Source organism: Acomys russatus, chromosome 25 (assembly GCF_903995435.1).
Source record: "Acomys russatus chromosome 25, mAcoRus1.1, whole genome shotgun sequence".
NCBI classification, from domain to species: domain Eukaryota; kingdom Metazoa; phylum Chordata; class Mammalia; order Rodentia; family Muridae; genus Acomys; species Acomys russatus.
Window position 1 is genome coordinate 15,888,486 of NC_067161.1, and position 12,616 is coordinate 15,901,101.

Consider the following 12,616-nt stretch of genomic DNA (forward strand, 5'->3'; position numbering starts at 1 on the left):
CATTTTACGAGAAGCCTTAAAACAAACAACAAAGATGAAAACTCACTGTCAGTCAACAGACAAAGCCATCCTGTTTGAAGAGTTTGTTTAAAACCTTTCCAGAGTTTGTGCCAGCACTTAACCTATGGAAAATCTCTATAGTGACTTATTTTTTGCAGAGGTTTTAAAAAAGGATACAGTTATAGAGTTCTTTCTGTTTTTAATTTACACAGATAGCCAATTATGCTCATCATTATCAAAGAAGAGGCTAAAGCCCATCTTACTTGCCAGAACAGGGTGAGAGGCCATTAGTGAGCATGCCTAATTATCACTGGGCTAAGTATGTAGAAAGCTGTGTCCTTCCCCTTACAAAATATTCTCTAGCTGCTCTGTATGAGTGTGAAAGAAAAGGAATGTCTGTTGTCGACTTTCCACAACTCCTTTACCATTCTGAGAACATTTGCTGCGGACCGAGAGCAGAACTGACTGTGCTAAACTGTAGATAAAAGAATGATGACAGATTGCAGTCACTTTACTTCATAAAGAAAGCATTTGGAGCCCCTGGGAGTGTCAAGGCCAGCCACTAGCACCCAGCGACTCCACGCTAAGGCACCAGAGACATCATCTTCTCTCAGTTTTAAGACAAAGGCTAATGGGCATGTGGCTTGCTTGTTTATTCCAATTTCTTTTTTATAAAGAGCTGACTGTTTTTCTTTTTCTTCCTTCCTTCTTTCTTCTTTTAAAGTTTCTTGGAAAGCACAATTCTCCTATTCTATATCTACACAAACAAAACTGCAAAATGACATCATCCTGTTTTCATTTAATTACTTCTGAAATGCTTTCTATTTAATATTCATTACTCAAAAGCTAATTTAAAAGAGAAAGAGATGTGACTTATTCAAAAAGATGTGCTGTCATTCACAGCAATAGTTATCTAATATACAGAAGTTAATAAAGCAGATTAATCTACAAGTCCCTTTAAGCCATTCTTGAGTTTTGAACAACTGCCTCTTTGACCTTTCACCTTCACGCTGTGCACCAGTAGCAGGTGCCAGCTGTACAGAAATTATGGCTGCTGTGTTTGGAAGCAAAATCTTTTCTTACTTAGCTTCTGACCAGCAGCTGACCCTGTAGGAGTGATTGTTTCTGGTGCCGGCCTAAAGGCTACATAAACCAGTAGCAGATAAACAAAAGGCTACATATACCAGCTGCCTTGCCTAAGGGTACCATCCTAGGCTGACACCTCTAGTCCTTCTCCAGCATCCCAAATTGCTCCTTGTTTGCTTCCATATATGCATTTCATCCTTGTTATTTTGTGTGAGGGGTAGGGGTAAAAGACCCCCCCAACAACCAACCCCCCCTTTTGAACTTGACTTTTGAGTATTCCATGTCAAACTGTGCCATTATAATGCTAATATAGGCCTGATTTAGCAACTTTAATAAGAGGCTAAACCCTCTTGTAATTAGATAATAAAATTTTATTATGTATTTTAATATTAAAAGTCTTAAAATCAAACTCTTCAAATCATACACTGGTACAAAACTAAAGCACTTAAATATCATTGCCTCAGAAAACGGGAACCTGAAAACACATTGTGGCTTATTTTTTATTCTCTGAAATGTAAACATGGAATTCCTATGTGGTGGCAGTGAAAGCTCCAGCACTCTTAATTATGTGCAGGGAAGAATGAATCTATTCGTGTATGAAGCACACTGTACCATTTCCAGCAACAGCATGAGATGCTTTTGACAGTTATTTCGTGGATACAAATTACACAAGTATAAAAACAATCCCCATAATGATTAAATGCAGTTATGTACATAGGAGAATACCAGTGCAAATGGTAACATATTTAAATGGTTTTCCTTCATTAAAAAAATTATATATGATATTAAACCATCAATCACTGCGGAGGCACAGGAGTTTAAATGTACTGTCACTGGCTGAAATAAATGACTTGGAGACTGGATTCTGGCTCGCTCAATATGGTCTCTTTGCTGTTGCTTAGTCACCCAACTCTCTACTGGCTTGGGCTACATCTGGTGGATTCCATTCCTTTCAATTAATAAGGCAAGATATGCCATCAATGGATTGTATCCTTCCACTGTGCTTAGAGGTGAGGACACAAGTCCTCCTGGGGTGGGAATACTTTCTCTTCTGTTAACTTGAACAATATTGGTAGTGCTTTTTTCTTCTCTGACCCATGTAGACTGGACGTTTTTCTTGGAGTTTTAGAAGGGCTAGTTTCTATTGAGGCATTACCATTTGGTTTATTCTATAGTAGCAGAGTATGACCATAATAGACTTACAGTTAAAATCATGTCTATAGTCTATGACTTTGAAAGTTAATATTTTGGGTATTTAAGGACCACTGTTTGGACCCATGGGCCACGGTAAAGAATCAGGAATTGCTGAGGCCTGGTCAAGTGTCAAGATGTCGGAGATCTTTAAGAGGAATAGAGGCATACCATAAAAATGCATTATTATTCCATTAATAGGATGACACCTATATTGCATCTCAAATAGTCATTCAATGAATATACCTACAACAAACATCAAAGTAGCAGACATACTTAAAAGATTAAGACAACAGTCATTCTTCTAAAAGATGATGATTTTTTTCTAAAGGAACAAATAATTCTATAGCATTATGGGTTAAATATCATTTTAAAATAACTAGTTCTTAGGCCAGGCAAGGTGGTGCACTTTAATCCCAGTGCTCAGGAGGCAGAGGTAGGCGGATCTCTGTGAGTTTGAGGCCAGCCTGGTATACAAGGTGAGTCCAGGACAGCCAGGGCTGTTACACAGAGAAACCCTTTTTTGGAAAAACAAAACAGAACAAAATAAAACAAAAAAACAAACCAAACCAAAGACTAGTTCTTATTCTTAAAATTCTGTCTGTCTGTCTGTCTACACATATACATACCAAGGCACTATTTATAGAAGCTGGTTCTTTCCTTCCGCCATGTGGGTTCCAGGGATTGAGGAACAGTCACGGTGGTAAGTACCTTTATCCACTGAGCCATCTCATGGCCCCTACTTTTTTATTTTTAAAATTAAAAACATGAACTTTAATAACTTATCTTTGGGGGCAATACTTACAATTTTTTTTGTGTGTGTGCGTGTGCATAAGTCAGAGGTCAACTTTTTGAGACAGGGTCTCTCATTGGCTTGGAACCAGCCAAGTAAGCTAGCTGCCTAGGAAGTGACCCCCAGGGACCCACCTGTCTTTGTCTTCCAGTCGGGGGTTTCAAGCACAAGGCAAGACAAGCACTTTATTGACTGAGCTATCTTTCCAGCAGGAGTTTTTCATTCTTAAGAGGTTTATTCCCTCTTGGATTTAAACAATTATTTTGTTATTATATGTACATAGGTAGTTGCACTGCAGAGGTAGGAGAATCTCTGAGTTTAAGGCCAGTCTGGTCTACAAAGCAAATCTAGGACAAAAAAAAAAAAAAAAAAAGCTGTTACTGGTGAAGAAACTGGCATCAATATGTCAGCTTGAGACTAAAAGGATGGGACAGACATGTGATGGGTTGGGAGACAAAGCACAGCTGCCCTTTGGACAGTCTCCTGGAGACACCAGGCTAAAGCAAACACCAAAAAGCAGGCTGGAGTGATGGCTCAGTGGCCAAGAACACTGACCATCCTTCCAGAGGTTCCAAGTTTCATTACCAGCACCTAGCTGGCAGCCTAGAACCTTCTGTAACTCCAGCCCCAAGAGATGTCATACCTTCTTCTGGCCTTTATGAGCAACAGGCATGCAAGTGGTGCATAGACATATACGAAGGCACTCATGTCAGGTGGCTCATAATCACCCATAACTCAATTCCAGGAGAGCCAGAACATTCTTTTGGCCTCTTATACACAAGCACACAGATGTACACCTAACTTTTTTTTTTTTTTAAAGGATGAGCACTCTAAATCAATCTACTTTGTAATGACCCAGGTGAAGTTACAATATTCAACTTGCCTTATTATTAGTGTTCAAAACACAATATAATATACGTCTCTAGACTAGGAGCCACTAAACGAGGGAGCAGATAGTTCTGTGGGTAAGTACATGAACCCTGGAGTTAAAGAGACTTTCCTTAAAATTTTAGTTCTTCAGAAAGGGGAGAGTAGGTGTGGAAGAGGAAAAAGAGACAATGAGGGAGGGGCACATGATCATAACACATTATGTACATGTAGAAAATATAATGACACCCATTACTAGGTGTAACTAATACCTACAAAGTGCAAAATAAAGACACAAAAGAGGGGTGAACGGTTCTTCAGTTTACAGACCGTGGCTGTGGGATGGGCACTTGACTTTTTTCATCTGTGAAATGATGATGCAAACACACCTCACAGAGATACTTAACGGTGTCAGATACTGTGTACACAAAGAACTGAAGGCAGGGCCTGCACATAGTAAAGTCTTACCTTTTGCCAGTGTTAGCTGGGCACAGTGGTGCACACCTGTAATCTCAGCACTCTGGGAGGCAGAGGCAGGTGGATCTCTGTGAGTTCAAGGCCAGCCTGGTCTGCTAAATGAGTCCAGGACAGCCAAGGCTACACAGAGAAACCCTGTCTTGAAAAAACAAAATAAACAAAACAAAAACATTTTGCCAGTCTTGCTTTTTTCCAGAAAGAATACATGGCATATGCATAGATTTCCGTGAAAAGGACTAAGATAATGGCAACATATGTGAGACTGTTGGCTTCCTTTAAGTCCTCTCGCCTAGTTATGAATGTTTTTCAACCTGTTTTGATGAGCCTACTACCATGTTTTCAGCAATGAAGTTTTAAGTCCAATCTCAACTAGAATGTTAAATGGAGGGCACTTTTTTGAAGTTTAAGGATGAAGAAGAATGGTTTCATTAATACTAGAAATATGCTAATTACTGTTTAATGAATTAAATAAGAAACGTGAGTATTTCATTTGCTGCAGTGTTTTCTGCCCTTAGACTCTTGCTCAGGGTCCGTAGGCCTAAGCCTCAACATTGCTTAATATGTGTCGGCACTTTCTCCTACTTAGTGTTAAGAAATGGAATCTTAAGAATGAAAGATGTCTTGTATAGTATGTCAAAATGTTGAGCAATATTGTTTCAGTCTAAATACAGAAATGAAAAAAGAGCAGATGATTTCCCTTTTGCTGTAATTCACTTTGGGATACATGTCATGAAGAGCACTATACAAAAGCAATTTTCATTGATTGACTGACTGATTGAGGAAAAGGGTGAATGTTCTTTTAGCTTACGTCCCTGCTGAAGTATGATTCTTATAGCTCCTGACAGCTCGTCACAATTTCTAGTTAAATGGCATGCTAACATATAAATAAATAAATAATAAGTAAATGCAATAAAAGAAAAAAGAGGAAGAGAAAAGAAAACCACACTTAGAATTTCTCTGCATTTTTAGTAGAGCTGACCTGAGCCAAATAGCTAAGTAGAATATGAGAGACACTCAAATCTTACTGCTCTTACTTTCCTATGCACTGTATGTAGACATGAGACTCTAATTGCTATCTGCATAGTCCATTCAGTGACAGAGCAGGCCATAGGTACTGTCTTTTCCCACACAAGGTGCTACTCTTTCTAGAGCATTCAAGGAGATTCTGCCGCAGAGAAGATTCTACAACAGTGCCTTTAATATTTCAAAAGAATTCATCATGTCTCTAAAATGGTCCCTTCTATTTTACATTCACCTAATTTGGGCACAGCTTTTGTCTTTTCATACACCTGAATGAATCCTGATCTATTGGTTATGAATGCAAATACTTAACATGACCAGTAATGAAACTGAAAACAATTCGTATGCAAATATTATCTGTGAATTTCTATAGCAGAGCATTCTCACCCACTACAATCCAACCATTGGTGCTGCTAATCTCCTTTTAAGTTTTTAGTTTATTCTCCTAGTGACATAAAAATACATCGGGAATTCTTCTCCCCTAATTTATGCAAACTGAGTTTTTCTCAGGTGTTAAGCTGAAGCAATGCTAGTAAGCCAACAATTCTTACCTCAAACACTTAAATTCAATAACTCGGGCTGGAGAGATGGCTCAGAGGTTAAGAGCACTGCTTGCTCTTCCAAAGGTCCCGAGTTCAATTCCCAGCAACCACATGGTGGCTCACAACCATCTATAATGAGATCTGGTACCCTCTTCTGGTGAACATAATAAATAAATATTTTTTAAAAATTAAAAAAAAATCAATAACTCTTCATATGAAATAAATTTTAATCCTTGCAAAGTTACATCTGCTCACAAACTGTGGCCGATCTATAGCCATGTGACAGGTCATAGTAAATGTACTTCCAGGTGCGAGGAGGCACTTAACATATCTTTCTCGGTTTCGGCAGGTTTGGGCTTTTCTGTGGAAGCTTCAGGAGACCACCTTTGCAGTTTGGAACCGGCACTCTCCATGCAATTATGCTTCTAGCCAAATATGTTCAGGGTGGGAGGAAAACAGTTCAAACCAGTAAATAATTGCAGTATCATTGCATCAGTTTAGTTTAAAGAGCTGACAAGCCCTCGCTAAACTCCAGGCACAATTAGTCATTAGGGTCTAGTTTTTCAGCACCGTTAAGCAATTTGTAACCCATTCCTTTTAATAGGGTTAGGCATTACTTAACGACACAGATGCCTTGAAAAGTGAAACCTCAAGTTATGAAGCAGCAACCTTGTTCATTACCTTCTGTGATAGGCAAATCATCTATAAAAACAGCATTTAATGGGCAACCAATGAATAATCAATGGCTCACTTTTCATCTGAGTGTGAAAATGAGAATAATCTAATACAAGTCCCACTGGTGAGAGTCTGACTCTCGGTCCTGCCACTCTTCAGGGCTGATTTATAAGGTCTTGGAAAGCTGATGTAAACAGATGATCAATGGGCCCATCCCTGTGCATAATAACCCCAACTGGCCCACTCCCTCTTTCCAGGTCCATCCCTTCAGGCTATTAGCTCTGTCCAGCTAATTCTTCCCACCACTCCTGCCTGCTGCTTTTACTCTGGCCATCCGTTCAGTCCAGCAGACTCAGAAGTAATTTTATACGCAGCAGAGAGCGGGTGGAATTGATTTTTCACTCAGTGCTCAGTTCCCATCTGAATAATTATCAATTTTACTGCCTCATAAAGGGAAGAGTCAAAATTTCAAATCAATTCAAAAGAGCTTTTGAGACGACAGAAACTGTGCATAAGAATAGAGGTCAAAGTTGTCAGTGACCTAAGGAGATGATGTCAGATATTAGTATACCCAACAGTTGACATCAGAGGCACTCAAGATGCTATAACCTAGTGCTAATGCAAATCATATTTATGCTGACTACCAGAGACCAGTCATTAATATTTAAAATGTTATCTGAAAGCTTACATCCAAAATAAATAGAATGTATTCCACTGCTTAATAGAGACATATCACTACTTAGTCATATGCTATAAAGTGAAAGATTACCACGTCTTATTAACACACAGAAGTTACTTAAACCAGCAAATGCATGGTTCTGAGTAAACGCACACTGCTGAGCTCCTGCAGTCATAGTACTTGCTCGCAGACCACTGATTTTTGCTAAAAATTTCAACCAGCTTAGAATTGTCTGCCCAAAACCAATGGGACAATACAGTGATGATGACTGCCTATTAGCAGGAATGACTTGGAGGTAGACTTGTCCTTTGTCATGGTAGGCTGGGCCTGATTTCTAGCATATTCTTGAGTGTTTATTATCTTTGATGCTTTAAGTCAGTGGTCTTCAGCTTTCTCTATGTAGAAAACACAGGGCTGGAGTATACTGCCCCCTGTATTTGCAGTGATGTGCAGGTGGGTGTGTGGGGGAGAAGAGTATCCTAATCATGACAGAATGTGTACTTTGAACAGGCATCTAGGTGACTCTGAGATACCTCGAGAGTCAGTGGTGTGAGCTGTAAGGATGTGGGCTTTGGAGATAAGTAGACCTTGGTTGAATTCCAATTCCATTAATTTCTAAAGAATTTTGTGGCACCTGGTGTACTGCTCTTTAAAACTGGGGATCATGCCAGCCACATTTCTAGGCCACTGTAGAGTCTAAATAAGACTTCTTTAATGGTCTTCCCCTCTAAGTCTCAACTCTTACTATGTTCATAGAACTGTCACATGACCAGTTGATTAGTTGCATCTTTACAAATCTTGTTTCTGCACCTTGTACACAATAAATGAAACAGACCATTCAGATCCATAAGAGTTCTACATCTCTAGGCCCAACCACAGCCAGTCACCACTGGTCCAGGCTAGAGTATGCTACAGCCCACATGTGCTCGCCATGCAGGAGGCTTAGCATCACTGGCTTAGAGCAATGAAGACAACAAATACTCATGGGTGAGCTAGAAATTACACTGACTAGATCCTCAATGAATTCGCTTCATTTTTTAAAAAATATATTACCAACTACTTGAATAGTTTCAGGCCTGCAGTAACTAGCCCTTTTCTAGTTACTCAAAATACAAATGAGTCATATTCCTGTCATCCATCCTTAGAATGCAACTAGTTAACTGAAATGTCACTTTAATAAGACTGTCATAATTTCATTTAAATCCTTGCAAAACCATTAGTCAGGAAGGAAACTTCTTCCATGAATTTCCCATTCTATTTTCATCATATTTGTGTGCAGTGATATAGTCTACTATGAAAAAATAACTTTTATTTGCCCGATTTAATTGTCTCAGGAGGCTTACTGCCTCTGTCTGCTAACTTAGGTCTAACCCGGAAGCTTCTAGGCTCCCCATAATCTAATCTGGGCCTAAAATGCTTTCAGTCTCTGAGACTCACTGCTGCAGGCTTACTAACTCTATTTGCTAACCTAGGCCTAGTCCTGGAAGCTTCTCTGACTAAATGGTATTGTTCACTAATGACAATACGGTCAGTTGAGGTATTTACTTTTGCAAATCAGACTATTATAGATGTATCCTGGGCAAAAACCTCAAAAACCAAAAAAACTGAGAGCAGTATTTAGATGAAGTTTTGTGGAAGTAGAAACACCAATCACAGTGATGGTGTGTCTGAAAAATGTCGTCATTCTCTTTGGACTATTCCTGGCAGCTATCTCCGTTTCTTATGCATGTTCTTTCCCAGATTGTAGAAGTGGGTTATTTAAAACAATCACAAACTTGGACTTAGCCTGTGCCAACCGCATGACTGAACAAAGAATTGAGGCCTCATCACACATTAACTGATTGTTTGGGTGCACTGCCTCATGGCTCAGCTGTGAGACCCCTACTCTTACACCAGAACAACTGCTGACTACACTGTCCTGGGTGGACAGCTCCTAGCCAGCTCTGTGAGGAGCAGGAGTAGCCCGTGACTGTCCCAGCAGCCATGTCCTTGACGTGTACTTCAGCAGGGGCTGCCCAGGTTCAGGGAACGCTCCTGCTCTACTCTTCTTAGCCTCGAAAGAACAGCCCTTTCTGAATTGTGCAGTGAGCTCAACAGTGCTGGGATGTTTATGGTGGGTAGCCCAGAGTTCAGTCAGTGCTCTCTCTATTTTCAGGGAAAACTGTTAAGGAGAATAACTGCTAAACATCTTGACAAATATTTATGTATGTTCAGGGGCAGGTTGGCTTCTGGGAAAACACGTTAAGCGAGGTTACCTGCTGCAGAACATCTGGGTTTTGTTGCATAAAATGTAACAGTCTCTGACCAGCCTGCAGAGCCTCTCTGCATCGAAGTGGCTTCTTCCCCTCTTTTGCTATGTGCTTGAAGAGGTAGGTGACCATGTAGTCTAAACTGGTACAGCAGCTGGAGGAGACGACTGTATCTGTACAAACAATAAATCACAATTCATTCCTATTACTGAACTGTTTGCTCATTTGATACACTGTCTTCATTAAAAGAGTTAGGATCCCAAAGCACTTCAGGGAAACTCTAAATCCTTGGGAAGGGGTTTTGGCTTCTTGGGTCTATTACAGGACCTGGCGTAGAGCAACCGTAGCAAGAAAGTGCTCCTGGCTTGAACTGGACAGAATTCCCCATGTGGGACTTGAACAATCTCTGTTCAATTTGACTAGTTATTAAGTATCTACGCAGTGAAAAGCACTTTAGGGGAAATGGCTCCGAAGAGGAAAGAGGTGCAAACCCAGCCCTGGTGTCAAAAAGTGCATGGCTTTCTACAGAGGTCAGTACAGTATAAAATAATATATGAAAGAGTCACCCAGTCACATACTGCTACTGGGATTTTTTTGTTTTTGTTTTTGGTGTGTGCACACCCATGTGGAGGTTGCATACACCATGTGAAAGCTAGAGGTTAATATCCAGAACCTTACTCAACCACCTGCTAACTTATTTTTGGGGCAAGGACTTCCCACTGAACCTGCAGTTTACTTATTTGGTTAGCAAACCCATTTCATCTTTCCAAAGCTGGGATTACAGGAATGTGCGACCATGTCTGGTTTTTACAGGGGAGGTGGCATCTGTACCCTGGTCCTCATGCTTGCATGGCAAGGACCTCACCAACTGAGCCCTAACTGCTACACTGTGAGGGAGAGATCATGATCTAGTGGTGGCCAGAGTGAGTTGGATAAAGGCCATGGCTTGAGATGGCTTGGAAAGGTTATTTTGCTGAGATACAACGAGGACGTTTTTCAGGGAGAGAAAAACAAGAGTTAACAACATGGTGGGAATCCTGGATTTTGGAGCTAGACAGCTCTGTTTCCAAATTCCATAATTTTCTTTTATTAATTGTACTGTTACTTTGAAAGTGCTACATTTTTACCTTCTCATCATCTGCAAAAATATTTTGTAGAGTTGAATGAGAAAAGAAAGTTCATCTGTAACAACAAATACTGAGGGTTTACTACATGTTAGTGTCAGTGCTAAACACTTTACATGGATTACTATTTTAAATCTTTTATCACAGCCCTGTAACAGTTATCCTCATTTTGTGGTGAGGAATAGAGGGTTGAGTGACTTGTCCAAGGACATATCCTTAGAACACGGTAAGATCAGGGTTGGACAGGAAATAAGGAGTTGGACCATGAATTTGTATTGTCCATAACTATATTAAAACCAAGTATTAAGTAAAAATATACACAAGCATCAAATTTTTTTTTAACAATGGCGGGGGCGGGGGGTGCTGGCTGTGGTAGAGTACTTCTATAGCACACATAAGGACCTGGGGGTTTGATCCCTGGCCCCACAAAACCAAACCAAACCAAACAACAGCCCTATAGTGGGAACTCAAGTTACTATTGGGCTGTCTCTCACAGTGAAAATGAGGGTGCATTTTGGATGGTAAGTCAGGTTTGCGTAGGACAATGTGTAGGGGAATCACGACAGAAGGTTGACAATGCAGGTTGGATTCCTACATGACAGCATTCAAAAAATGGGGAGATAACTCATCGTTAATTTCAAAGTCAACTGAGATGTTATTCAAGGTTTTCTTTTCTTTTCCTCCTCCTTTTTTTTTTTTTTTTTTCTTTGAGGCAGGGTTTCTCTCTGTATCCCTGGCTATCCTGGACTCACTTTATAGAGCAGGCTGGCCTCGAACTCACATAGATCTGCCTGCCTCTGCCTTCCAAGTGCTGGGACTAAAGGTGTATGCCACCACACCAAGACCTACTTAAAGTTTTCTAAGCAAGTAATTATTATGTAGTGATTACAAAATTCCTTTGGGGAAAAATTTTTCCTTTGGGGGCTGGACAGAGTTCAGTGGCTAAGAGCATGGGCTGCTTTTCCAGAGGTCCTGAGTTCAATTCCCAGCAACCACATGGTGGTTCACAACCATCCATAAAGGGATCTAATGCCCTCTTCTGGCCTGCAGGGGTATATTCAGGCAGGACACTGTACATAATAAATAATTCTTTAAAAAAATTAGAAAAAAGAAGAAGCATTTCCTTTGTATACTAAAATGATTGACTCTAAGTCCATGTTTTCTTTGGAGACAGGGTCTTGCATATCCCAAGCTGTCTTCTGACTTGCTGTGTAGCCTAGGATGAACTTGAACTTGTTTCTCTCAAATCTACCTTCTCAGTGCTGGTGCTGAGATTAACAGGACTAAGCCACCATGCTGGTTTTATGCAGTTCTAGGGAGCCAGCCCAGGACTCCATATATCCTAGGTAAGCAGTCTGTAACTGAGCTATAGCCTAGCCCTCACTTAGTTCATTAACTTCTAACAAATACTGAGTAAATTGGGTATCATTTGTATTTTTAAAATGGGAATAGGCTGTGGATGCAGCTCAGTGGTACAGTATGTGTCTAGCATACTTACAGCCCAGAAGTGAGGGGAGGGCGAGGAAGCAGAAGGGGTGGGGGTTAAAATCCAAAGATTTCTTAGTTTATCCCATTTTAGTGATGCTACCCCATATTTTTTTGGTTAATAAAAGCATGTTGACATAATCCCTGGCAATATTTTGATTACTAAAGAGAAACAAAAATGGCAAATATAGTCCCCTCACAAGAGAAGCAGACTGAAAGGCCAGGCATGGTAGCACACACCTGCAATATCTATACTTGAGAGGTGGAGGCAGAAGGATTAGCAGTTTGAACAACCTAGGTTATGAGATCTTGTCTCAAAAAACCAAAACCCAAGTCAAAAGGAATAGAGGAAAACAAAAAGAAAAAGAAGGGGAGGAGGTAAGCAGAGAAACAGATTCTTATTCATCTTATGCTTAAGACATGAATGT

General features: G+C 40.2%; 1 protein-coding gene across 2 annotated transcripts in view; it reads right to left on the reverse strand.

Annotated features, from left to right (window-relative positions):
• Positions 1 to 12,616, reverse strand: part of Ranbp17 (RAN binding protein 17) — a 304,243-nt gene that overhangs the window by 18,353 nt on the left and 273,274 nt on the right. For both annotated transcript variants that reach the window (XM_051167333.1, XM_051167332.1), the window contains one exon: positions 9,586 to 9,752. In XM_051167333.1, coding sequence (XP_051023290.1) covers positions 9,586 to 9,752 — 167 coding nt within the window. The remainder of the gene's footprint in view (positions 1 to 9,585; positions 9,753 to 12,616) is intronic.